Source organism: Neovison vison, chromosome 1 (genome assembly GCF_020171115.1).
Source record: "Neovison vison isolate M4711 chromosome 1, ASM_NN_V1, whole genome shotgun sequence".
Lineage (NCBI taxonomy): Eukaryota > Metazoa > Chordata > Mammalia > Carnivora > Mustelidae > Neogale > Neogale vison.
Window position 1 is genome coordinate 305,510,043 of NC_058091.1, and position 26,223 is coordinate 305,536,265.

Below are 26,223 nucleotides of genomic sequence, written 5' to 3' on the forward strand. Positions count from 1 at the left end.
TCCCAACACTGACAAATAAGGGGAGAAGCATGGACACACCACTTCTGCTCTTGGGAGGCCGGGCCTCGTGCCCTGGCTCGGAGCAGCAGAAGACCCTGGACGCCAGGCACGACAGGAAGCAGGAACCACAGAAGACCATGCTCGGTGAGGAGAAAGCCGGCTGGCTAGGGGCCTTAGGGTTGAGGAGGCACAGATGGTGAGTTCTCTGGGATTTCCTTTTTTCCTTAGTCTTACATCTAAAGCTGCTGGCAACCTGGAAAAGTCAACAGATGCCGACAATAAAAGTCCCAATAAAGCTCTGCTCTCTCTAGACAAAGGGCCAGCTCTCAATGATGAAAAGCTTTTGGACAGTAACCTCTCTCCTCTAGCAGATGCTATAGAAAACACAAAGTCAAGACTGAGTGGGGAGCCTAGGTTTCCATGCTTGATAGGCTATAATGGGGTATTCCAACCCCTGGCCGAGGAGGTATTAGAGAAGTCAGAGAGCTGAGACTTTTAATCACTGCTGGGTGGGAACAGGAAGCCCTGCTCCCTCGGCTATCAGCAGGGATTATGTGGGGAAGCCTGCACTTCCAACCCACTCCCACCAAGTAATAACCAGGTTCCTGTCCTACCCAACTGGGGTGTCCAGGAAAGCCTAGGGCAGAGTCAGGACCTCTATCATCCTTGTGGGATCTGGGGAGACTAGTGGAACTCAGACCACTGACCACTATTAATGAGGCAGCACCCAGCCTCCTTCCCGGCTGGAATGGTGGCAGAGGAAGCCAGCTAGATCAGAAGCCTGGAGTGATATCCAGAGCCACAGAACCTAATACCTGAAATGCCCCCATTTCATTGCTCAGAGGGGAGTCTACTTCTCCCTCTGCCTCTCCCCCCACTCGTGCTCTCTCTCAAATACATACATACATACACACATAAAATGCCATTTCAAATGAAAATCATTCATCATACTAACCAGGAAAATCTAAACTTCTGTGAGAAAAGAATAAGCAATAGAAATCGACAAGATAGATGACAGGGATATTAGAATTATCTGACAAAAGTTAAGGCAGCCATGATAAGAATCCTTCAAGGAATAATTGTAAACATCCTTGAAATCATTTAAAAGGAAAAGATCAAACATCTCAGCAGAGAAATAGAAGATAAAAAGAAAAAACAAATAGAATTTTCTAATACAGAAATACCACAGCTGAAACAAACTCAGTGTATGGGTTCAAGGGCGGCCTAGAGTGCACAGAGGAAAGACTCCATGCACGTGGAGACAGAAAAACAGAATTTACACAATCTCAATATAAAGCTAGTAGCTTAGGGCTGGGGTTGGGGATCGGTGGGGATACTGTCTCAAAACAAAAATGTCATCAATGTCTTTGAAGAAGGCAAAGGATGGTAGGCCTCTAAAAGTACTTGAAGAAATGCCTGAAAACAAATTTGGTAAGAGACCTAAACATATAGATTCAAGAATATTAGTCTCAGATGGAATAAACACAAGTAAATCCAATGCTAAGACACTCACAAACTTCTGAAAACTAAAGACAAAGAAAAATTCTTGACAGTGAGAGAAAAACATCTCACTTATGAGGAGGAAAGTTTTTTCTTTTTCTTTTTCTATTTATTATTTTTAAAGATTTTCTTTATCTGTTTGACAGAGAGAGACAGTGAGAGAGGGAACACAAGCAGGGGAAGCAGCAGGCAGAGGGAGAAGGAGGCTTCCCGCTGAGCAGGGAGCTCAATGTGGGGCCCGATCCTAGGACCTTGGGATCATAACCTGAGCTGAAGGCAGATGCTTAATGAATGAACCACCCAGACACCTCAAGGAGGAAATTTTAAAAAATATATATTTATTTATTTCTTTGAGAGAGAAGCAGGAGGACAGGCAGAGGGAGGGAATTTCAAGCAGATTCCCCACTGAGTGCAGAGCCTGATGCAGGGCTTGATTCCACAACCCTGAGATCATGACCTGAGCTGAAATCGAGAGTCAGAAGCTTAACCAACTGAGCCACCCAGGCACCTCATGGGAGGGGGGTTGGGGCAGGATTTGAATGACTGTAGATTTCTCATCAGAAACCATGAAGGCCCAAAGGAAGTGGCACAATGTTTTTCAAGGGCTGAAAGAAAAGAACTGACAATTCAGAATTCTAATCCAGGGAAAATATTATCGGGAACAAAGGGGCAGATCAAGGCATCTTAATTATCTTTATTGGGGGTGCTTGGGTACCTCAGTCGGTTAAGTGTCCCACTCTTGGTTTTGGCTTAGGTCATGATCTCAGGGTCATGAGATTGAGTTCTGTGTGGGGCTCTGCATTCATGCTTGAGATTCTTTCCCTCCCCCTCCCCCTATACCCCTTTCCCAGCTTATGCTCTCTCTAAAATAAATAACATCTTGAAAAAATCATGTTTGATGATTGAAACAAAAATCACAACACTGTGTGATGTGATTCTAAACCCAAGTAGAGGAATTATTTAAAACAATTATAAACTGGAGAAGGTAATGAAATATAAAGACAGGTGGGATTTCTATATTTTACTCAAATTGGTAAAATGATGACACTGGTTGACTGTGATGACTTACACATATGCACACACATACACACACTGTAATATCTACAGCAATGACTAAAGCCATACAAAAAGATACATTCAAAATCAGTACAGAGCAAAATGGGATTCTAAAAATGTTCAAACAACCCATAGGAAGGCAGGCAAAAGATAACAGAGAAATGAAAACCCGAGAGAAAAACAGTAAACAGAAAAATAAAAGGGCAGGTTTAGGCCTTAAGTTTATTAATAATTACGTTAAATGTAAATGACCTAAATACACTAACTAAAAATAGAGATGGGTGGGTATAGTGGATTATAAAACATGATCCAACGATATGCTGCTGATAAGCAATCTACTTACATATAAGGGTGTAGGTGTACTGAGAGTTAAAGGATGGAAAAAGGTGTATCATGCAAACATTAATTAGGAAAAAAGAGTAGGCATGATTACATTAATGTCAGATAAAGTAGATGCTGGAATAAAGAAAATTACTAGAGGGAAGAAAGGGATAAAAAATAAACATTCAAAAATCAATTTCAATTTCTAAATAACAGCAGTACATTCATGGACACCAAAATTAAAAGTATGATATAATTTATAATTGCTTTAAAAAAGAAACTTGGGTATAATTCTAGCCACCACATATAAGAACTTGTAAAACTATAAAATGCTGATGAAAAAAATGAAAGATCTACATAAACGGAGAACCATATTGTATTCACAGGAGACTCAACACAGTGAAAGTACCAATTCTCCCAAACTGATAAACAAATTTAATGCAATGCCTATAAAAATATGAGTAAGATGTAGACAGGACTATTTTAAAATTTATATGGAAATGCAAAGGAAATAGAATAGCTAAAATTTTTTTTGAAAAGGAAAAATAAGGAGGGAGGACCATCTACCTGATTTCAAGACTTCCTACACAGCTATGGTAATTGAGACTATGTGGTAATAGTGGAGAAAGAGAACTAGACGAACAGAATAGAGAACCCAGAAACAAACTCACATAAACAGGCGCAACTGATTTTTGACAAAATCACAAAAGAATAGCCTTCTAACAACTGGTGCTGAAAAACAAATTGGTCTTCAATCTGCAAAATGTGAACAAAAATAAGAACACAAGAAGGCAAAAAATACCCCCAAAACCTTCAACCTAAATTTGATACCTTATACAAAAACTAACTCAAAATGGATCATGGCCTTAAATGTAAAACATAAAACTTAAAAACATAAAACGAACAAAACAAAACAAACCCTTAGGTTAAAAAAGTTCACTCTGGGGCTAGATTAAAAAAAAAAAAAAAAGTTCTTTGACTTGACACCAAAAAGCTTGATCTACAGAAGAAAGAATTAATAAATAGGACTTCATCGAAATAAAAATACATTTCTCTGTGAAAGATCCTGTTGTTAAGATGAAATGGGAGAGAATATTTGCAAGCCACATCTCCAACAAAGGACTAGTATCTAGAATGTATAAAGAACTCTTAAAACCTAACAACAGAAACCCATTTAATGAAAAAATGGGCAAAACACATGAAGGGATGTTTTATGGAACAGGGTAAGCAGATGGCAAATAAGCAAATGGAAAGATGTGCAAAACCATGAACCACGAGGGAAAGAAAACTTAAAACCACAATAACATCACTATGTACTTGTCAGAATGGCTAAATAGAAAAACAGTGACAACACGAAATGCTGGCAGATTTGGAGAAACTGGATTACTCCGACATTGCTGGTGGGAACGTCAAATGCTAGTCTGGAGAAGTTTGGCTAACCCTTAAAAAACGGAATCTGTCATTGCCCTGTGATCTTCCAATTCTCTGACATTTACGGCAGAGAAACAGAGACTTACGTTCATACAAAAATCTGTACACCGTTGTTCTTAGAAGCTTTGTTTGTAATACCCAAAAGCCAGAAAAAACTCCAGACTTCCTTCCATGGGTGAACAAGTAAGCTATGGTACATCCACCCCACGGAACACTACTCAGTAATAAAAAGGAAAACTGTTGATATATACCACAGCCTGGATGAATTTTCCAGAGAACTGCGCTCAGCTAAAAAAAATCGATCTCAAAATGTTACAGACTGCATGATTCCATTTATTTAACGTTCTTGAAATGACAAAATTGCAGAAACGGAGACCAGATTAGTGGCTGACAGAGATCACGGGAGGGTTAGGGGCAGGAGCGTGGGGTTGGCATGGCTCCAAGGGGCTGTGGGGATCCCGGCAGCAATGGGGCGCCCTGCATCTTGACTGCATCAATGTCGGTATCCTGGTTGTGACATGTGGTATGTTTTCAAGACATTATCACGGGGGAGAACAGAGGAAAGGGGACATCTCATAACGCGGCAGGCACATCTACGGTGATCTCACGGTAAAGCTCAGCTTGGTTTTAAAAAGTACATTTTATGTGATTGTATTTACATGAATTCAAAGGTAAACTAACCTCAGAATGCTTGAAATCAGAAAAGCAATCACCCTGGCAGGGAAGGGGCATGAGGACCCTGGGGGATAGTGGAAATGTTCTGTTTTTTTGTTTTGGGCAGTGACCACAAATTCAGGTCTCAAAAAAGTACATTTGAAAGGACCTCTCCTTCCAGAGGTTTAAGACAGTCTGATATCCTGAATTTAAGATAATGCTCAGCATGTGTTCTGCTAAAATACTGCGTTTCTTCCCTTTAGAGCTGAAAGGAATCCCTGAGCTTTACGGATTTATAAATGGTAACATGCAGAATGCAAAGCATCATGATTTTTAAGGGGAAAAAAAATCTAGGTAGTGATCATGACAGGCCGTTTTTCACTTGGGGGAATGCTTGGCTAGTCCTGTGACTTTCTTTGGCAAGTGTCCAGTGACAAGAAAACCCCCACTTGCCCCAGTCTCGCTACTGAGGTCTGCACTGTGGTGAGGCGGCCACTCCCCCCGCCCCGCGCAGGAGGAGAGCCTACCCCGTGTTTCTGGCCCTCCAGAGCCTCCTGAGCCGCGGGCGGCGCCCGTCTCTGGGTGGGTGGGCTTCTCGCGCCCTCCCTGACTTAGGGCCTCGGCGCAAATGTTGTCCTTTCACACCTGCCCGACCTTTAGGATGTCAGTGAACGGAGGAATAATAAAGCCTGTTCTACAAGTGCCCCAGGACCCCACGCCTCCTGGGGCGGGTGCTGAGGGCCAGCCACCACCGGGGGGTCTGCTCCGAACACGGACGCTTGAACCCAAGTGCTTCACGTTCTTCCATCCCTCTGGACGTTAGGGTTGCTTTCCTGTGGCCAGGAGGCAACAGCTCTTCCCTTTGCTCGGTTCGTGTGTCCATCGAGAAGTGGGGGACCTCAGCGATTCTGACCAGCACGAGGTGCAGCCCCACTGCACACCCCTGAAATCTGATTTACGCACCACTGTCTTTGGAGTCTGGATTCTGGGAACCAATCTGCAGGCCCCTCACTAACTCCCATTTCTGGCCCTGTACAACGGATTCCCAATCCAGAACATTCTCCCCTCCGGCTCCCCGCCAGACCTAGGAGAGGCCAATCTTTCAGTCTCCCTCAGTGAGGTCTCTCTTTTCGATTTCATGGTGATCAATTTAAATAAAAGGCCTAACGCAAAAATCAGGCAAATATGTTTAATTTTTTAAAATAACTGATGGCAAAATAAAATATTTACATCACATCGTACTGTGTAAACATGTAAGGTCTCTGTACAAAGAAATATACATGCAAAATAATGTAAAAACTTAACTGAATAAAAGAAACAATACACAAATAAACGTTGTGAGGTTACGAATACACATCCAGTTTTGAATCCAATTTCTTTTAAAAAGTTTCTGTACAATTTTACAAGAAACAAACAAAAACCCAACAAAGGAATAAATAAAATACACTGGAAGCGGCAGAGCTGAACTAGGCCAGTTTGCGGCTCAAGACTCTGGTGTCTGGCCGGCCGGGGACGCGGGCTGCTCTCTTTTGTGCATTTCACACAACAAAGGAAAAAGGACATCCCGAAAAATGCAAGTGTGCCCAGAAGCCTCACGGCACGTCCCAAGGCCTCCCCACCGTGGCGTGAATTCTGCCAATGACACCGACGTTGGATGCCGGCCTCGGGGCGGCTAGGGCTTAATTGGCTTTTATTTCTTACCAAAAGCTCAAAATCCAGCCAATTTCTGTACAGAAAGTTGAACGTCAAAAAGTCTAAAAAGTAGTAAATGTCCAGACTGATTTTGGGAAAAAAAAAATAATACTTTGGCATTCTGAATAATAGCATAATAAATTTTAAAACATTACCCTATTATCCAGTTTTATATTCAGAGTATGAAATCACTTTTTACAGTCCTCAAAACTGACAAATTTCACGAGGAGTTAAATCTCCTTGAACTGATGGCACAGGGCTACAACCCCCTCCCCCCACCCACCCCCGACACACGCACAAAACCATAAAGCTCACTGTACGAAGTATGTGCTTTTTCTATATATTTATTACAGGTACGACAGAGGTCTTCATAAATAGTTGCATAAAATGTTAAAGCCACAACATTGCACATGATATGAAATAAAACAAAACGAAACAAAAAAAACCAAACCAAACCAAAACCCCAATGAGTGCATTTACAGTATTTTCATCTGACTGTATACCGCTCGACAATCTGACTGACGGCTTGGAGGGGTGTGAAACACAGGGAAGAGGCTACTGGGGCTCAGGGCAGGACCCAACCTGATGTCCTGGGTGGATGGGCAGAGCCCCCTGACCTCCCCCAGAGGAAGCCCTGGGCAGCGGGTGGGGAGCAGGAGGGAAGGCAGGAGGGGAAAGGACAGACTGAAGGCAGGACCAGTCTTATATACAAGTAAGGCCTACATTTCATCAGAGCAGAACGACTCATTCTACGCTTGTGCAGAAGTCTGACGCTGAATGCACATCTCAGGAGCCCAGGCCGGCGTCCCAGCGACACACACACAGACGCGGCAGCTGGGCAATCTCAGAGCCAGGTGGACCCCGAGCTCTGGACGATGCCGCAGGGACGGCCACCACGAGGGGGAGTCCTCCCTGGAGGGGTCCACCATCTCTGTTTTGTTCGTGAACACCAGTGGTTGAACACAGGCATTTCGTTTCCTTGAACAAATCTTGGAAAATGTTAAATTTGCAAAATTCTATTCATGTTCGTTTAAAAAAGTTTCTTTTTATTTTTTGCAGAAACCTGAATAAAAGACTGTGATACAGCAATGCTGTCTCCGCTCACGAGAGTGTGCGAGAAGGTCCTCCACCCCAGCACTGCGTGCGCCCGAGTCCCACGCGCGGCCGAGCACAGCTTGCTCGGAGCCCGGGGTCACACGATGAACATACGGCAGCTGATCAGTTCTGTTGGTTTGTGTTTCTCTTCGAAATTCAAATTAACAGCTGATTGGCAGGTGAAAGAGAATGAGAAAGAACTTCAAGATAGGTCAAACTCGAGGCAAAAGCCTGCTCTGTAAGAAGTTTTTAACACTACGGATAGGTCGAACATCGTTCTGGTGTTTGCGCCGCTCAATGAAGGAAGTCAGTCTGGACGTGTCGAGGACGCCCGCCCCTTTGCCCCCGCCATGGCCTGCCTGCAGCCACTGCTCCTGGAGGGCCAGCGCAGCCGAGGGACGCTTGGCAGGGTCCTCTTGCAGGAGGAAACACACGAACTCCTTGGCCTTCTGGCTCACTCCTTTAAAGCAGTCCTCTGGGAAACTAAAGTCTAGTCGGCAAATGTTCAGGCAGGTCTCCTCCACGCTGTCGTCGAGGAAGGGGGACACGCCACTGAGAAGCACGTATGTGAGCACTCCGACACTCCATGTATCCGAGGTCAGGGAGATGGGGTTCCCAAGGATGATTTCGGGGGCTGCAAACTCGGGGTTCCCCAGCAACTGGTGGATGTAGTAGGTCGTGTTGAGTTGGACAGCATCTCCAAAATCAGCCAGTTTAATCGTTGGCTTGGCCAAACTCTGATCCACCAGAATGTTCTCAGGCTAGAAGACAGGGTAAGACAATGGTCATTTCCACTGATCCCAATCTCAAGCTTACGCGGGATGCGCACCAGGAATCAACGAAGCCAACTGGAAGAAAGCATCCCACGCAAGACGGGAGGTGGTTCTGAGCGTGCAGCCCACGGAGGAGGAGGAGGAGGCGCGACACAGAGGGAATGGCACCCCCTCCTTGCAGACAGCCCTCCTGGCAAGTGAGCATGAAGGCGCCGGGCTGAAGAATGCTGGCTCAGGAAGCTGGGCGTTCATTTGCACTCCTGGCTCTACTAGTAGAAGTCACCTTCCTTTCTCGGCTACCACTGACCCAGTCCCACATCAGCCTCACAAAGCTCACAGGAACTTTCTGGAACCTCATGAAATGTGTGAAGATCTCAAATGTTTATCTTATACTTTGCTGACTGTTTATATTATTGAGAGCAAAATCCTAAAAATGGAGATTAGATATCAGGGTTCCCACTACCCACCTCCTCCTGTTCGTCCGCCATCCCCCCACGCCTCCTGGCCTGGCGCAGTGGGCACACTGGGAGGTCGGGAGGAGGCCCCTGAGAGCCAGGTGGCTGGGCCATGGTCAGACATGCTGGCCTTGGCCCCAGGAGCCCCACTAACCTTCAGGTCCAGGTGTGCTATCCTGCAGTTGTGAAGGTATCGGACGGCTTCCAGAACCTCCCCCAGATACGCCCTGATCTTCCCTTCGGTGAGGTTTCCCCATCGCACCACACAGTCCAGGAGACGCCCCTGGTCAGCCCTGTGGAGGCAGGAACGTGTGCAACACTCGTCACGGTGCTGGGTCACTTTAGAGGCAACAGCTTGTCCGCGCCTGCTGTTAACGTCCTACCGGGCTGATGCCCCAGGAGCACACCTCTGCCTACGGGCACGACTATATCGAGAGCGGGACTGCTGGTCAACCTCGTTATGGATGTGAGCGAGGAACAAGGGTGCCCAGCCCTCAGAGGCGGTGGGGAAGGGGAGAGGAAGGGGCGCTCTGCAGGCACCTGCCGTAGGACGGAATGAAGTGACACACCTCCCTGAGCCTTCGTTCCGTCATTTGTAAGACGGGCAAAGGGAAGGCCACATGAGGTAACGTAAGCAAAGAGGCAGACCTCAAGGTGTGCGGAGAAGACAGCCACCAGGAGCTGCTGCCGGGGTGTTCCACAGCACGACAGGCTGTCCCGCACGCCTCCGGGGTCTGGACATTTACCCAAGTTCCTGCTGTGCTTTTCCCCGGTGCCTCTGGAAACAACCACTCAGAGGGGAGCTGTGACCAGTTAGTGACCTCGGCCCCGCCCCCTTCTAAGTAACACCTGCTGCTGCTGCTCTCGATCTCCTGCTCACTCATGACCTGGGTTGGAGGGCTGCCCTTCCCCAGCTCGCCGCCGCCACCAGTTCTAGGACCTGTGATCTGAAACTGTGCCTTCGATCAAAATGCCCGCAGAGCTCCCGTTTCCCTGAAGCGGGAGCAAGGATGCTGAGGGATTCATGCTGGACTCGAAAGGCTTCCTACTGTCAATGACTTTGACACGGAAAAGCCACTGACGGCAGCGCTGCCCATGGGCCAGGGACTAAACGCTTAGTGTCAATTCACTAGATCCTCACGCCAACCTCCCCAAGGCCAAGCAGCCGCCCAGGAAGGCCAGCACTGCAGCAGGCAGTCTGGCCCCAGGCTCTCTGAACACCAGGCTACGCTGCCCGCTGTCTGTGGAACAGGAACTAAACGGAAAATCCGTCACTTGTTGGGTAACAAAGAGGAACTGAGGAGGATTTGGTAGAAATCGGTTATAAGCCTATGGCCATACTACCCTGAACGCGCCCGATCTCGTCTGATCTCGGAAGCTAAGCAGGTCTGGTCTGGTCAGTACTTGGATGAGAGAAATCGGTTATGAAAAGAAATCCTAGTACTAGCATGGTGAGACTAAACCCTTCAGTTTTCCACTAAGAAGAAATGGCAGCTGAACACACTTAAAATTTTCAGCCAGAAATGGAAGTCCTGTTGACTTTTGACGAGGACTTTAGGATAGTTCTCGTTAGAAAATCCCTGAATGAGCAGTAGCTGTCAGACACCCAGCATCTCAGCCAGAACAGAACAGATTTTAAACACAGCTCAATGCCAAGATATTTCAGAGAGGCGGGAATGTTCTAGGGTGGGCTTCCCAACCCGGGTGCCCGCTCGGGGGCAGGTGATTCTCTGCCGCAGGCCCATTGGGCCCCGCAGGATGGAGGGCAGCAACCCTGACCTCCGCCCTCTGGATGGCAGCGGCACCCCCAACCCAAGTTGTGACACCACAAAAGTCTCCAGACGCGGCCAAATGTCCCCTGGGGGAGGCAAACAGCCCCCAGCTGAGGATCACAGCTCTTGCGTCACAGTTTTCACACTCGCTCCTTAGAAGAGTGAGTGCACTGTTTAGCGGGGTGGCACACTGAGCTCACCGAGCCCCATGGGACGGGGGACTGCTCTGGCCAGAGGCCCACCCCCCTTCCCAAAGATGTTCTTTGCGCGAGGTGCTTCTCACTTTCCCATTCCGACTGTCCTGCAGTGGGCCAGAGCTCTGAGGGGCAGGACTGCAGGCCCGAAGCATCAGACATGAGCAGGGAGCCCACTCAGCATCCATGAGGCTCCCAGGCCCCCAGCAGCCGTGCAGTGCCTCCTGCAGGGGAGGAGTCTTTAGGGGCCTGGCCCCTCGGGGAGCCTGGGAACCCGGGTGGTACTGAGGTGTTTTGATGCTGGGTGTAATGCTCCCTCATTCGAACAGCATGTGCTGAAGACTGTACTTCTTTCTACCATTATTGGAAAGCTCTAGAACTGTGTTTTCTCACAATAGGCATACACACATACACATACACACACACTACAGGAGATATGGATCCTGAAATCCTGATTTCTGTCTGTCTCCGAGAACAAACGACAGTAAAATCACTTAAGGTCGAGGATGAGGCTTACGAACAGGGGAGGGCAGTGGGTGTGTACGCACATTTCCAACACCAGGACGTAACTGGTGGGGGTCTCGAAGGTATCAAGGAGGCCAATAAGCAGTGGGTGCTGGAGGTTCTGCAGGATTCCAAGCTCATGGGTGACCTGGTCACGCTTCATCAACTTCTTGTTCACAAACTTAGTGGCCACTGCTCGTTTGGTTCCTTTCTGATCACATTTTTTAACGACAGAGAATCTGCCCCTGGAAAACAGGTTGAGAAGGTCACTTTCAGAGGACTCTGAGTATGTCACAGAGAAGAGACTCTGCTAACCTAAACGGACTGGAGGCCTGTCTGCAGGCCCTGCTCTCCCTTGGCACTTGTGGAGGAGCAGTGGCTCACAGTGGCTCACAGTGGCCCCGAGGGAGCCTGCCAGTCTGGAGCCCCTCTGCCACTGACCGTGTCTTCTCCTTCCTAGAGGCAGGCTCCATTTCCTCACCCTGCACCTGGCTAGGCCACGTGCCCTCCTGCCTCTGGATGTGGCCGAGGTGACACCACGAGGCTTACCAGGCAGCCCCCACCTCTGCTCTCATGGAAAGCCTTCCTTACCACATCAAAACGCTTGAGCTGTACGTGGTGGCTCCAGTCACCTCCTGCCCCCCTCCCTTTCAGAAGGGATGCAAGTGTGGGTCTGGTCACCCACTGATAGCCCACGGCCTCTGAAGCTCTACCCAGTAAACCGTCCCAAGAAGCTCAGCAGCACCTTGATCTGACCTTGATGATAGGGTCCCGGACCTCAAGTCCGAGCCTACTACCGATGAGGACTCTGAGAGCACCGGGACAGCAAGGAATAGAAGTAAATCTGCAGATAAATGCTGAAATGGCCACACCATCTTGCTACTGCTCCCACACAGAGGCACAGTCTATTTCTCTGGTGTCGAATCTGGCCTGGCCGGTGGGTTTTGCAGGCCCACGCAATGCTGGGGAAATGTGGTTGCAGATTTCTGCAACCTTAAAAGGCTTTGCAGCTTCTGCTTTTGCTGTCTTAAAATGCTTCCGCCATCAGGTGAGGAAGCCCAGTGTGGAAGTCTATGTGGACAGAGGCCTAGGTTCCCAGCCCAGCTAAGGCCAGGAGAAACCAACAGATCTGCTGGATCATTCACATGTGTCAGAAGTGACAGTAAGTGTGTGTCTGGTGCAGCAGGGGTAAGCGAGGGTGTGTCAGCCTGACACACCAGCGGGTGAGCAGGTACCCGGAGGCGCACGGCCACTGTGGCCACAGGACTGCAGGAGGCTGCTGCTGGGGCAGTTTCTTGGAAAGCTTTTTAAAAGAGACAAGCTCAGCTGCAAGCTCTTGACCTCCTTCTCGCCACGTGGGTCATGACCCTGCACGTGGAGAAGTGCTGTGTGGACGGGCAGCAGGGCCAAGTCAGAAGGAGCCTGCCTGGGGGTGAGGACACTTCTGAGCCACTGCCCCAGGTCTGGCTGCCCCTTCTGGAGGGAACCAGCCTCTTTCTGGACAGGAGGAAGGACCCTGCCCCTCTAATCTACATCTCCAATCTGAAGATCCCATTCAGCCTTTCTCAACTGGGACACCCCAAGAGAATTAAATGTCAACCAAAAAAGGTCTGAGCGACTCTCCTCTGACTTCCCCAGGGACAGGACAGAGCTAGCACAGTCCTGGAGGCACAGCAGGAGGGTTAAGTCAACACATCAACAGACGGCTTATGGCATTAGGCCTTAATTCTCTCTTGGAACCCAAGCTGAAAACATCTTTACTCCCTCAATGTTTAATATCAAAAGGCAATTACAGATTATGTTTCAAATATAATTCATGTAACTTCTAACTGGTGGCAAAATTCCCTGCTAATCTTATCAGTCTACTCTTACAGAGAGTTAGGTCATATACTCTGCTTTCCTGGGAGGGGCCCTGGGTTTTATATCCTACCTGCCAAGCTCAGCCACTTCACTGTAGAAGGAGTCAAAGTTGTCTTTCCAGGTCACCATGATCCCGTCACTCCCTGGACCTGCAAAAAGAGCAGCATCTCCCCTGAACTTGGTTTATGTGGCGCTTCCTGGGAAGAAGTCTGCAGGCCTGCGCTGTCCGATATGGTAGCCACACGCGGCTACCGAGCACCTGACCTGTGCTGGAAGCGCGAATACACACCGCAGGCCGGGACTTAGGATGAAAAGGGATGGATTCACGGGACAGAAATAAACACACACTTCCTTTCCCATTATTTTCCCACTCGCATCTCCAAGGTGGGAGTCTTCTACCTTCCTAAGCTCCTTTAGCTTCTGCTACTGATTTCTTACAAAGCAAAAATCACCTGCATAGTTTCTGTGACATCTTTCACAAATTAGAACACTGGCGATTCTTCCCTTTTAAATTCAAGATTCTCTTTCTTCCTTGTGTCATGATCCAAGAATCAGATCATTTCCTTTCTCTGGTTTAATGAGGTTAAAATAGCTGGGGTGAAGACACATGGGATAAAAATGCTAAGCCAGTTCTGTTCATTGTCTACACACAGGGCGCTCCCGGACTCAATACACATTTCAGGTCAGATTCTTATTTTTGCTTTTGGAAGCAGTTTCCTAGAGCCGGGGCAGCTGAAGAAGGCACGGCAATGTCAGCAGCCCTGCACTGCACGGCTGGCTTCCGCGAAACCAGAGCTGCAAACCAACCAGTACGTGTCGTCTATTGAGTATGTACCCAGGTCAGTGAGACCAGTGGGAATTTAAGAGGGCCTGAGATGTGGGTTCTGCCTCCAGGAGCTCACAGTCCGGCCAAGAAGAGAGAACAAGGCCTTGCTGGGCCGTGGACAGAGCAAGGGCTTCAGACCGGAGCGATGCCGGGTCCTACCGTGGTTGCCCTGCGCTCCCAGGAGGGATGCTGTTAGGTTTCAGTGAGGCACAGAGTCTGCACAGGCCTCAGCCACGCTCCTTCCTCTCCTTCCGCAGTCTGCGAGAAACCAACTTATAGGACATCCCCTCAGAGCCAAAGTGTCAACTGAGCAACTACATGAAAGAGAAGTCAGATACGAGAATGTGTTTTGAGCACTGTGGGATGGAACACACCATGTTCCAACCTGAAAGATGGCACTGGCTGCTTGGATGCCCGGGGCCTGCAGTCAGTGGCCTACACCGTGCACCTCCCCGAGACCCCCTAGACACTGGGGTCTGCCACTTGCAGCTCTCATTGGGAAGGTCCCACAAGTGACTTACTGCCTCTTGAGTGTGTTTGCGCAGGGGTGGGGTTTCTGGACCTGAGAATCTGGGAAGATGCGTGCCCCCGGCTCAGGGGTGTCGCTTACCCAGCACCCTCAGACTGGCTGAGGACGAGGCTGAACCCATGTCGTTCACAGCGATGCACGTATAGATGCCGTCATCTTCTGTGGTCACGCCGATGATCTTCAGAGTGGCCTCTCCCAAGTCACTGCCACACAGAGAACAACACACTGTGAGTCACAAAGGTACGGCTCCCCCAGTGACCACCCCTGCCCTCTCTCCTTTGGGGTCACAGAAAATGACAGAGGAATACTGACAAGGAATTTCAGTGGAATTTTAGTTTTTTTGCACACCCCGGTATGAAATGCTCCCTTGTGGGCAGTGTCAGGGTACAGAGGGTAAGTGAGGGGTGGACTGTGGTGGTCACAGTGGGCGGAGGTCATGCTCACTGCCAGAGAGATCCCCCCTCACCTGTAGGAGATGCTGTAGTGACCGTCGTTGTTCAAGGTGTTGTGTTCAGGGCCCTTCCAGGTGATTGAGGCCTTGGGGCGGCCACAAACTCGACATCTAAGAACAACGGTCTCCCCTGTCTCACACGTGACCTCACTCAAGGGAATGACGAATTCTGGGGGAACTGCCAGAGAAAGGAGTCACTGACACTGTCACCCTTGGCTCCCTTCCCACACCCACCAATCCCAACAAGAATGAGAACGAGTTGTTGCCCATGCCCTAGGACCCCAGAAAACCTGCTCCCCAGGTTATGCACCAGCGTTCTACAACATGCCCCACAGACCCTACACTATGCAAAAGCAGAGAACTCACCGTCATATATGTAATTGGGGTTGAGAAGCTGAAAGGGAAAAAGCACACAGATGTTGGCCAGAAACATGAACTGCTTTGAGATATGGTACTTTAATTCCCAGGCTACAGATGAACAGGAATACAACTTGACTTTTGTGGGTCTCAGAGCACATTTTCACTGCTTTTAAACGCTTTCAAAAAGCCTCATGTCATACAAATTTCAGCGAATTTTTGTTTTGCTACCCACAAACACAAAAGAGCCTCTTGAACTCAGAAATGTCCATTTTCCTCATCCAGTGGTCAGGGTTCGGCTGGTCCCTGGGCCCCTTCCTTCTGAAGAGCAGCCAGTGCCCTGACCTGAGCCCTTGTGTTCCCTTTAGGGTTGTGCAAGCAACCACCCCCAGCTAGGTTTAAGGCAGTCTGACGGGAATAAAGCTGACCAAAGCAAGCAGCAAGGAAATGTGCTAAAGCCAGTGAGCCTGGGTCTCCAGCCTCCAGTCACTTCCCAGCAGTGCGCAGCAAGCAACTGGGGAAGTCTGTGCCACGGCTGCTTCACATTGTGTACTTGGGAGAACCTGGGCTCTGCATCACCAGGGCGGCTGGCAGCCTTCTTTGTAAGCTACATGTGCACTGATCAGCGACGCAGGTACCCAGCGACCGGAAACGCGCATGCGCACCTGTGCTGGGAGCACGGTCCCGGCCAGCCCTCTACAAAGCGCTGCGGGAGCTGCCCACAGGGCAGGGAGGTGATGTTGGGAGGCAGATGGCAGCAAGTGAGGCCAGTTGCCAGGCCCGTGACTTGGGCCGCTACTAGCCCAGCTACTGCCCCGGGAATGAATGATGTAGGCTCCTGGGCCATCACCAGCCTTGCCCTGGAAATGAATGATGCAAGCTCCTGGCCGCTGCCAGCCCTGCCACTGCCCCGGGAATGAATGAGGCAGGCTTCTGGGCTGCCACCAGCCCGGACGCTTACCCACAGGGATGGCCAAGTCTCCTGGAGATGCTCATACGCACCTTCACAGATACCTTGTTGCTGAGCCCCTCCCGCGACTTCCGATAACCGTTCTCCAACTTGCCTTCCCGCTTGCCGTCTTTATCTTTTTTCTCAGATTTTTTCCTTAAACGGAGTGCTGTGTGCCAAGATGTTGACTTCCTAGGGGGAAAATAACACGTTGGTAGTGTTAACATCTTTCCAGTGTTTGGCAAGCGATTCCTGAAAGCCTTAGAGAAAAGCTGAGTAGCCCACTTAAGGATTTGGGGTGACTGAGGCTCCCTGGCACCAGTGAGCTCTGCTGAGGGAAACCCGCCTGTGGGGCTCAACCATCAGAAGAGAAAGCAGCTCTTCACTTTTGAGGATTAAAAATACCAAAGTGCTGGTAATGGTCAATTTTATGTATCAACTTACCTGGGCTATTGGGTGCCCAGAAATGTGATCGAACATTGATCTGGGTGTTTCTGGATGAGATTAACATTTTAATTGGTAGAGTAAAACACACTACCCTCCACAACACTGGAGGCTCCCTCCAATCAACTGAAGGTTTGAGTAGAACAAACAGACGGGCTTCCCTGAGCACGAGGGAATTCTCCAGCAGAGGTCCCCAGCCTGCGGCCCTCACTGCAGATTCCGACTTCCTAGTCTCCATAACTGTGTGAGCCAATTCCTTACATTACCTGCTTCCTCCCTGGGACACATAAACACACACACACACACACACAATCTCTTTCTCCTACTCTTCTATTGGTTCTATTTCTCTGGAGAATCCTAATATAAGGCCCAAAAACACTCTTTGAAAAAACAAAGTACAAAACGGTAATCTTGAACAATGTGCTAGAATAGGAGAAACAGGACAAAGGGATTGAGGAGAGGCTCTCTGTAGCCTGAACTCAAGGCCCCCTTCCCCGTGGGACTGCAAGGTCCAAACCCGGAGGTGCAGGGCTGTGCTGGGATGCCGGCCAGCCTGAGCTGCGAAGCCAGACAAGGGTCCTCCGTGCTTGGAGAGGAGCACGGCCACTGCCACGCTGCCTCTGGGTCTGCTGGTTTGGGCTGATCCCTACCACAGGTCAAACAGATTCAGGGAAGGGCAGGGCTTTAAACCAGCACCTGAATTAAGTTTTCTTTAAAAAACAAAACAATCAGGCTCTCTGCTCCCCTCTATCTCTGCCTGTTGCTCTGCCTACTTGTGATCTCTCTCTGTGTGTCAAGTCAATAAATAAAATCTTTAAAAACAAAACAAAACAAAATTTAATACAGCAAAACCAGTCATTTCTTAACTGAATGAACCTTCTAGTAGAGGTGAGGCGCGATGGTGATGGCACCACACAGATGTTCACCGGCAGCTCCCGGAATGAGCGTGTGCCCGGCTGCACCCTCCGCATAGCCAGCTAAGGAGTTAAAGGTCCTTGGGGAATCCTCATCCCCAGCCCGAGACCTCTGGAGACTATAGTACTATTGTAAATACCCTAGTAGCTTAAAAACGCTGTCTGTTTGCAGATGGAGGTTATTAAAAGAGCCTGTCAGAACAAGTCTGAGAGATGAAGGGCTAGACCCCGTCCTCACTCAGGGGCTCCACACCGTGTGTAGAGATGACTCGCCCCGACAGACAACAAGGCTGCTCTCTCGCTGGACCTCCCGCCTCCCAGGGCCTCTAGGCCTCCCTTGCGCGCAGGCCCCTTGGCCCTCGGCCGGCCTGCCGGGGACTCACTTGAGAGTCCCATCGGGGTTCTCCATGATGACTGCACTGGTATGGCCCAGGACGAAGCCTGGAATCCAGCCCTCGGCTGCGGGGCACTGGTCAGTGGCGGCTCGGAACACCAGAAACATGTTCTGTTGATTGCTGGCCAGAATTTGAACGACCTCTCCTTGATAGACGTTTATCTCATCCTCCTTCACTGCCGTGTAATCGTGTGTCACCAACATGGTGGAGATGTTGCTACTGCTGCTACTTTCACTCTGGAGCGGGAAAGACCAAAACAAAAGGCAGAGGGAGCTGAAAGGAGATCTGACGTCGGGCACTCGCTTGCCGGCGCGCCGCAGAGGGACAGCCAGAGCAGGGCTCACCAGCCGCACGCGGAGGCACCTGCTCTCCTCTCCACGCTCTCTTTAGTTATCTTTGTGCCTCTTTTTGGGTAATTAAAAATCGGGATTTCTCTAGAAAGCAACGCAAGCAACAACCTAGATTCAATCACTGCAACGATGACACTTTGCTTTTGGGAGCTTCATCTACTGTTTTAATCCCATCTTCCTTGCACCCTCCAAGGAATGGCTCAGGCCTCCTGTGGATGCCATGCTGCCTTGTCACTGGGACTATCAGGCTCATTTAAAAAAGTATTATTACATTCAAAGGCCACGGAGAGTAGCTCTTCAGCTCACTGACTCAGCAGATGATGGAGCGACCCCAAGTCTGCCAGAGCAAACGTTCCCCGAGATCTCCTGTTGGATCTCCAAGGATCCTCACAAGCCACTGACAGGCCTCATCACTGTTACCTCTTTCTCCTTTGAAGAGAATGAGGAACACCTGAAAAGGGAATCAGCGCTGTTCTGCTCTCATGGACAGTTACTCGGCCTGCTGTATGTGGCCCTCAGTGAGCGGCCCTGAACTTGCGCGACTCAACTCTCCCGAAGGTGCTGTTGCCACGGGAACACAAAGATTACACAGCAGCTGTGGACACCGCTGGCCCCATGACTCAAGCTCCGGGAACAGCCTTTGGCATGAGAAAACCTATTCTCTCCTGGAGTCCTAGCGGGGCCCAGTGTCTTGGTTCACTGTGTGTCTCTAAGGTCCACCATGGTGACGGACACGTAGCAGACACGCAATACATATTCAGCGACTCAATGAGGCAAGACTGCAGGAGTAAAACACAGGTCATTTCTTAAGGCCACCTACCTAGGCCCACAAGCTGAGTGGTGTCAGCTGCTGAGGAGAAGAAACACAAATGGCAAATGGCAGTATTTGTCCCCAGCTGTCATGTACCAAGTGACCCTTTTGTTCCAGGAGAGGAGGAGGAAGCGGACACCACGGGCACATCCTGAGCTACATCTTGCTCAATGCCCCCTATCAACAGGTGGGATGCGGGAGAGGGCATCGAGCCCTGCTCCTGGTAGCTTGTCCTCAGAGGCTCCCACCAATGATGTCGTCTGGCTGCTTGCGGGTCCCCCGGGCTCCGAGGATGCTAGCCTCTGCTGGGCTCTCGGGTGCCCGGGGCAGCTCCCAGGTGGCATGGTTGCAACCGTCAGCCACGCCTGCCATGTGCCCGTCAGCCCTGGCTACTGAGCTGGTGTTAAGATGCGCGGGAGCAGATGGGCGGCCGCTGTTAACAAGCCAGTGTGCGGAGGATTCCGGGGTGCGGAGCTAGGACTCTGGCCCCGACGCAGCAGGGTGTCAAGCTCTGGTTCTGTCTCAGCTGAGAGTCTGTTGCGGATTCCTGCTTCTCCTGGGTCCCCATGCTGTCCACGTTAGGCTACGGCCTGTGCATATTCATTTACGCCATTTTATTCTTTTAGCACGTACTTATATAGCAACTTCTGACTTATATAGCAACACCCAATAGTTTTGAGATCACAAAGCCAAATTTGCTGGAAAATGCAAACAAAAAGCAACTTATGTGGCACAGCTGCTTTTGGCCACAGAGCATCCCAAGCTCTCTCATAATTTTGCCACAATAATAATTGCTATTAGTATTTTCTGAACACCCCCTATGTGCCAAGCTAAGTATCAGTCATTTAAAATCTGTCTCCCTTAGTTGTCGAAGCCACCTTCCCAGCTGGCACAATTATCACCCCCTTACAGAACAGGGGTTGGGCATTTGTGTGGGCCATCTGGCCTCGGAGACGAAAGCAGGGGTGCACTTCTACCACTGCCAGGTGGGCAGGTGCAGACAGATTGTGCATCCACATTTGGGGGCTGGCACAGTCACCATGTGGGTTGGTCCACATCCACTCCACTCCTGCTCTCAGCAGAACTTTCCAGAAGGTGCCCATGAAAGGAGCAAAAACCCAGGCCATGGGTTGGGCACAGCTGCTCAGCTGTGACTGCAGACAGCTCCGTGGAAGTAGTCAAGAAGGAAGGTGGTCACTGCTGACCCACTAGGAGGATAAGATGACTCAGCTGGGTAGAAATGGGGCAGGGCAACAGTTCCTTTGAACCAGAACATGTAAGAGTCCTAGAGGACATGTTCACATCCCCACTTAAGCCCCTAGTGGTCTTCCTGGCCTTCCAGGGCATTTCTGTACGGCACTCTGACTCATCAAAAACACTGGCAATCTCCCTTTCCAGGTGACCTACCACCTAAGAAAAAGTGAGAAGCAACTTTTGCAGCCTACAGCTGAAACATATGGCACCTGTGATTGTGCCTCTGTCCCAGGGCATCCTGGGAGGGAGCCGGGTGCTGACGGTGATTTGGGTTGCTCTCAGGCGGCCTGGGGACCATCGTGGCATCTGAGTCGGAGCAGCTGAGATTCACTCTGAAGCACAGACTCTGAGCACTCCTCATCCGTGGGAGGGGAGTGTCCAGGTGAGGAGGAGCTCGGGAGTGGTTCCCCAGCCTAATTCCCCAATCTGCAGGGGTCTCAGCTGTAAGGCCACGCCTGCCTCCCAAGTATTCAGATGTGGACAGGCATGGCATCCCTGCAGACCTCTGCCTCTTTTCCTCTGGCTGAAGGCGCGCACCTGCTTTCCTAGCATTTCAGACCCAACTGGGGGCCAGGCTACCCTGCCAGGTCATTGTAAGGCACCCACAAAGATGACACGGGTCACAGCCACTGCAGCAGACGCCTGCCTGGACCACTTATTTTTGCAAATAAAAGTCAAGGGCAAATAAGTATACCAAGACCCATTTCCTAATTTCTTTCTACGTAACAAAATACGTAACAAATAGAAAAGAGAAGGCCACATCAACCCAAACAGGGCATTAATAGAAGTCCAGAGAAAATTAGAGAGACATGCAAAAGCTAGATTTGTTTTCATAAAGAGAGACACAGACCCTTTTAGGGAAATGTATTTAAAAATTTATAAAGCGATCAAACATACACTCAGAACAGTTCTATTCTCTCACGCATGCCTTTAGGAAAAGTGTTAGAGGTCAGGCCATCTGCCGTGTAGGAAAACAGCTGGGTAGGATAGTGAGGAAGCCACAAAATGGGGGAGAAACCCACCACAGCAACCTTTCTGCTTGAGGACACAACATAGGTGCCGGGCAAGAGGAGGGCGAGGAAGCCCGGAGGGCCCACAGCGCGCCCCCTGCTGGGCAGAAGGCAGGATGGTCGCGGCCGCCGGCAGGAGCCCGGGCTCCAGAGGCCCTACAGCAGTCTCTTCCAGAGTGAAAGCTGGGGGAAGCAAGTATTTCCACTGGAGAGATTCCTTTCCCCCCATTTTGTCTGCTTAGTTTGCTGTGAGTTGCTGTTGGAAGTTTTCTTGAGGGGTTTTTTTTTTTTTCAGCAGAGGAGTCAAAAATGCTGCAAAGATAATTTAAGGCATAAAAGAGCACAACCAAGCCATGAGCAGAAAGCTTAAAGTGTACAGATTCCAATTTAAATAGGAAGTAAACAGCAGGGACACTGACCCCTCTAAAAAAAACGTGTGTGAGGAAAGCAGGGGTAAAAAGGAAGTTCCAAAATATTCTGCTGGTCAGAGAGCGTGAAAGACGCACAGGTGTCGCGTTCAGAAGGTTACCGATCTGGCTTCCCGGGTTAAGGAGACACACATAAAGCAAGGAGCGAGTTGTTAGTAGAGACGAGAGCAGCGCTGTTCCCGCAGCAGGAGGGGTTAGGAGGCGGCTGGTCCGCAGGCTCCGGGCGGAGAGCTGACCATTGCAGACGGTGCCGGCCGGAGGGCCGAAAGTTAGTAGGAGGAGAGCGGCGGCCACGCGGAGGTTTAGAAGAGCTGGCGGGACAGAGGCAGTGGGGCGGGCGGGCGCAGGCTGCCGGGTGTTCTTACCCCGTTGCTCTGGGTGGACTGCACGGACTGCTCGCTGGCCGAGGAGCACGTGCTCATGCGGTCCGTGTCCTTGCCGGGGGCCGTGTGGCGTTGTGCCTGCCGCTGGAGGGAGTCACTGTCCCCCGGGAAGGTGAAGGAGCCCGGCCGGCTGGCGGGGGAGGCAGGGATGGAACTCCAGAAGGAGCCCCCCTTCTGCAGGGGGCTGCTGGGGGGAAAGGGCTCCTTGCCGATCGGAGAAGGGAACGCGGTGGCCACAGGCGAGTTCAGAGGCGAGACGGCCCCAGGCCTGGGCTTTCCTAGGGGCAGTGAGCCCAGGCTGCTCCGTGAGCGGCTGTCCTCCTGGTTGGCCCGTGCCTCCTTGGCGTCCGCATCGCGGCTGGCGCCGGCGGCACTCCCTGAGGACTTCCTGGGGCTCTCAATCACCTTCATCTTGGGGATGTGCTCGGAGTCTTGCTGGGGGCCTTCGGGCTCTCCCGGAGTGTGCCTGCCAGGCTGGCCAGGGCCGGCCTCCGGGGCAGGGCTGCTGCCAGGAAGGGGCGGTGCAGGGCTGGGAGTGGACATACCTGACATCTTGTCTGCCTCTGCCTGGCTCGAGGCTGCAGAGGAGACCAGCACGGGGGAGTGGTGTCGGACAGGCTGGGGGATCCGGGAGGGTCTGCTTCTGCTTGAGCTGGGGAGGCCGCTGCAGCTGCCAGGGCCAGTGCTGGGGTTGCCGCCTCCGGCGCCTGGCGCCCCGCCGCCGCCGCTGCCCCCGCTGCTGCCCCCACCACCGCCACCCCCGCTCCCGCTGTGGTTCCTCTGATACTCGATGGGTGATGTCAAGGCTGTAAAGTAAGAGAGACACAGAGGAAAGACTGTCAGGGAACCAAGTTAAACATCCTTAGGGGGCAAAGGAGAAAGGCACAGGATCTCACAGAAATGGTATTCTGGTCCTGAATGCCCCCTTCTCCAGGCAAGTGGGGGCTCATCCACAAGCCTTCTAACCACGACAACCTTTAAGCTCCTACCCATCCTGGAAGCAGTGGACAGACACCATCCATCAGTAAAAGCAAAGGACTTAACCGCCGCTTGTCTGTCGATGAACAGCTCCCGTGTATGGGAGCTGCGCCTGTGTGAGTGGCTGCGGCCGAGAAGGCCGAGGAAGCCCCGAGGGTGTGAGGACTAGGGAGGCGCCGACTGGGACAGCCTGGGAGCAGCGAGCAGAACTCCTGCATCCCTGCCAAGTGGAGGAGGCCAACTGCCCGTGTGGGAGAATCCCAGACGGCAGCGGCTCCCATAGAGTGGGAAAATTCAGCCCAGCTGCCATAAAGGTCTTCTTTAAACCCGAGAGGTCAGGAAAAGAAGAACCCGGCTGGGAGCTAAGGAGTCCCTTGGTTTCCCTGCAGGCTCGCAGGATGGCAGCATTAGGGACCACCTCTGCTTTGCAGATTTGGTACAAGAGACAAGGGATGGTAAAGAGCTCCACAAAGACCCCCACAGGTCGTGGAGCTGTCCCATCTCCCCCTCCAGCAATTGAGTTTGTACGTGCTCATCCGCGGGAAACTGAAGGGAACGAGCCGAACAAGATATGGGGAGATATGGGGCGCCTGGGTGGCTCAGTGGGTTAAGCCGCTGCCTTCGGCTCAGGTCATGATCTCAGGGTCCTGGGATCGAGTCCCGCATCGGGCTCTCTGCTCAGCAGGGAGCCTGCTTCCTCCTCTCTCTCTGCCTACTTGTAATCTCTGTCAAATAAATAAATAAAATCTTTAAAAAAAAAAAAAGATATGGGGAGATATGAACACAAACTTCTGAAGCGTTAAAACCTTTGAGAAATAAAGCAATTACGCAGAACCCCTTCCTGCCAGGCAGGTGGGAACAAGCATTTGGTAGCCCAGTGGCATTTTACTAAGTCTGTCCTGGCCACGGCCTCTTACTGGAACAAGGGGCGAGAGGGAAGAGTGTCACGTGTCCAGAGCTCCCAGGCCATTCCTAATGGTGCTCCATCCTCTGGAATCAGTCCTTCCCGTACACTGAGGGCATCTAATATAGTTTCACAGCATGGAATATTCTGGCTTCCAGTTGGGAGGCAGTTCATTTTATTTTCAAGATGTAAAAGTTGACCGAGACCTCCCAACGGCTGCCTGCTGTGGAGGACCACGCGATGCGTCACTTCAGAACAGGACCGTTAGAGCAGCCTGCACTGGCTCACTGTCATGGGAGCCAAACTTTTTTCTACATTCATAGGGATGGTCCCCGAACCCCCATGAGCCCCATGAGCCAACCACAGGTGTAAAAAACGATCAGTCTTGCTTAACTACCAGGCAGCTGGCCACGCCTTGTCCCAACCTGCCTTGCCCTTGATTTTGCACTGAATGCCTGTGTTCGTGGCTCTTGAACATCATGCAGGTGTGAAGGTGGTTTTAGGGTGACAAAGAAATGACAACATCCTGTTGGACTGGGGCACAGACAGAGAACATGGACATAGAGAAAAGGACAAAGAGAAGGCTTTAACTGAGTTATCTAGTTTCCAGCCGAATTCTCAGAGCTCATCAGTGATGGCCCAGTTAGATGCAGAGTCAGAGTCGGCCATCAACAAGGGAAGCAGGAGGCAGTTGCAGGTCACCCACAGAACGAGTCAGAGGAGTTATCTAAACCGTAAGGTCAGTACGGTCACCCTCCGGTGGAGAAGACACAGCCCCTAAGGTGCTTTGCCGCTTCCTGTCATCACTCATGTCGTGGAAGCTGGGAAGGAAAACTACAGGCCTTGTTTTCTAACGGGAGGTGGGAGGTATGACTAAGCAATGCAAGCAAAAGCAAGTTTCAGACGTGCACTGGAGAATGTCTACAATATCTGTGTCTACTTCTGTCTGCCGCCTCAGTCTTTCTCAAGCACTCCCTTCCCAGGACAGGGCTCCAGGGCACAGATGGTGCGAGAGGCCGTGTGGACATGTGCCCGACACGTGCCCAGGGCAAGGGCCGGCTGGGAACCTTGACTCTGCCACGAAGAATTTGTGGGACTTGGGACGCCTGGGTGGCGCAGTTGGTTGGACGACTGCCTTCGGCTCAGGGCGTGATCCTGGAGTCCTGGGATCGAGTCCCACATCGGGCTCCCAGCTCCATGGGGAGTCTGCTTCGCTCTCTGACCTTCTCCTCGCTCATGCTCTCTCTCACTGTCTCTCTCTCAACTAAATAAATAAAATCTTTAAAAAAAAAAAAAAAAAGAATTTGTGGGACTTGAAGTAACTTACTGACCTACCCTGTGCCTCAGCTTCCTCATCTGTAAAATGGGCTAACACCAGTACTTGCCACCAGGGGTCGTTGTGAAAAGGAACTGAAGTAACACACAAGTGCTTATTAGGACAGAACCTGAAACACAGTCTGGGCTAACTCTCTCTGGCCATGGTGAGCAGGACGCAGCAGGAGAGAGAAGAGAAACGGAAATGTGTACCTCCAGTCCACCCACCCGGTAACAGAACATACATTACCATTTAAAAAATTGCGCTGGTTTTCTAAAATTTGGTTGATTTCATGGATCCATGTTTGCCGGACACTTGGACTGGATGAATGTAAAATGAAGGTCTCCACCACACCACCCGTCCTCGATGTCAGAGCAAATTTACACGGATCGTTTTCCACATTTTCCTCCAGGCAAAGGCAACTCACCTTAAAAAGAGTAAAGCATTATTTACAATGGGCAAAAGGTGAAAGTAACACAAGTGTGCGTTGATTGATTGATGGATAAAGAAAATGTGGTCTCTGGAATGAGGGATGGGGTATTACTCAGCCTTAAAAAGGAAGCACAGGCTGACATATGCTACAACGTGGATGAACCTTGAGGACGTCATGCTTTGTGA

At 50.5% G+C, this 26,223-nt stretch overlaps 1 protein-coding gene across 2 annotated transcripts in view; it reads right to left on the minus strand.

The window, feature by feature from the left end:
• Window positions 1–6,136: 6,136 nt before the first annotated feature.
• TRIO (trio Rho guanine nucleotide exchange factor) overlaps window positions 6,137–26,223 on the minus strand; it is a 226,386-nt gene continuing 206,299 nt past the window's right edge. The window contains exons 46-56 of one of the 2 annotated variants that reach the window (XM_044233736.1): window positions 25,855–26,032; window positions 22,391–23,214; window positions 18,161–18,408; window positions 16,473–16,611; window positions 15,480–15,507; window positions 15,129–15,291; window positions 14,744–14,865; window positions 13,378–13,456; window positions 11,492–11,692; window positions 9,132–9,270; window positions 6,137–8,510 (exon numbers count right to left, since the gene is read on the minus strand). In XM_044233736.1, the coding sequence (XP_044089671.1) occupies window positions 7,962–8,510; window positions 9,132–9,270; window positions 11,492–11,692; window positions 13,378–13,456; window positions 14,744–14,865; window positions 15,129–15,291; window positions 15,480–15,507; window positions 16,473–16,611; window positions 18,161–18,408; window positions 22,391–23,214; window positions 25,855–26,032 (2,670 nt within the window). In that variant the 3' untranslated portion in view covers window positions 6,137–7,961. Of the gene's footprint in view, window positions 8,511–9,131; window positions 9,271–11,491; window positions 11,693–13,377; window positions 13,457–14,743; window positions 14,866–15,128; window positions 15,292–15,479; window positions 15,508–16,472; window positions 16,612–18,160; window positions 18,409–22,390; window positions 23,215–25,854; window positions 26,033–26,223 lie in introns of those variants that run through there. The other variant, XM_044233744.1, reaches the window with a different exon arrangement.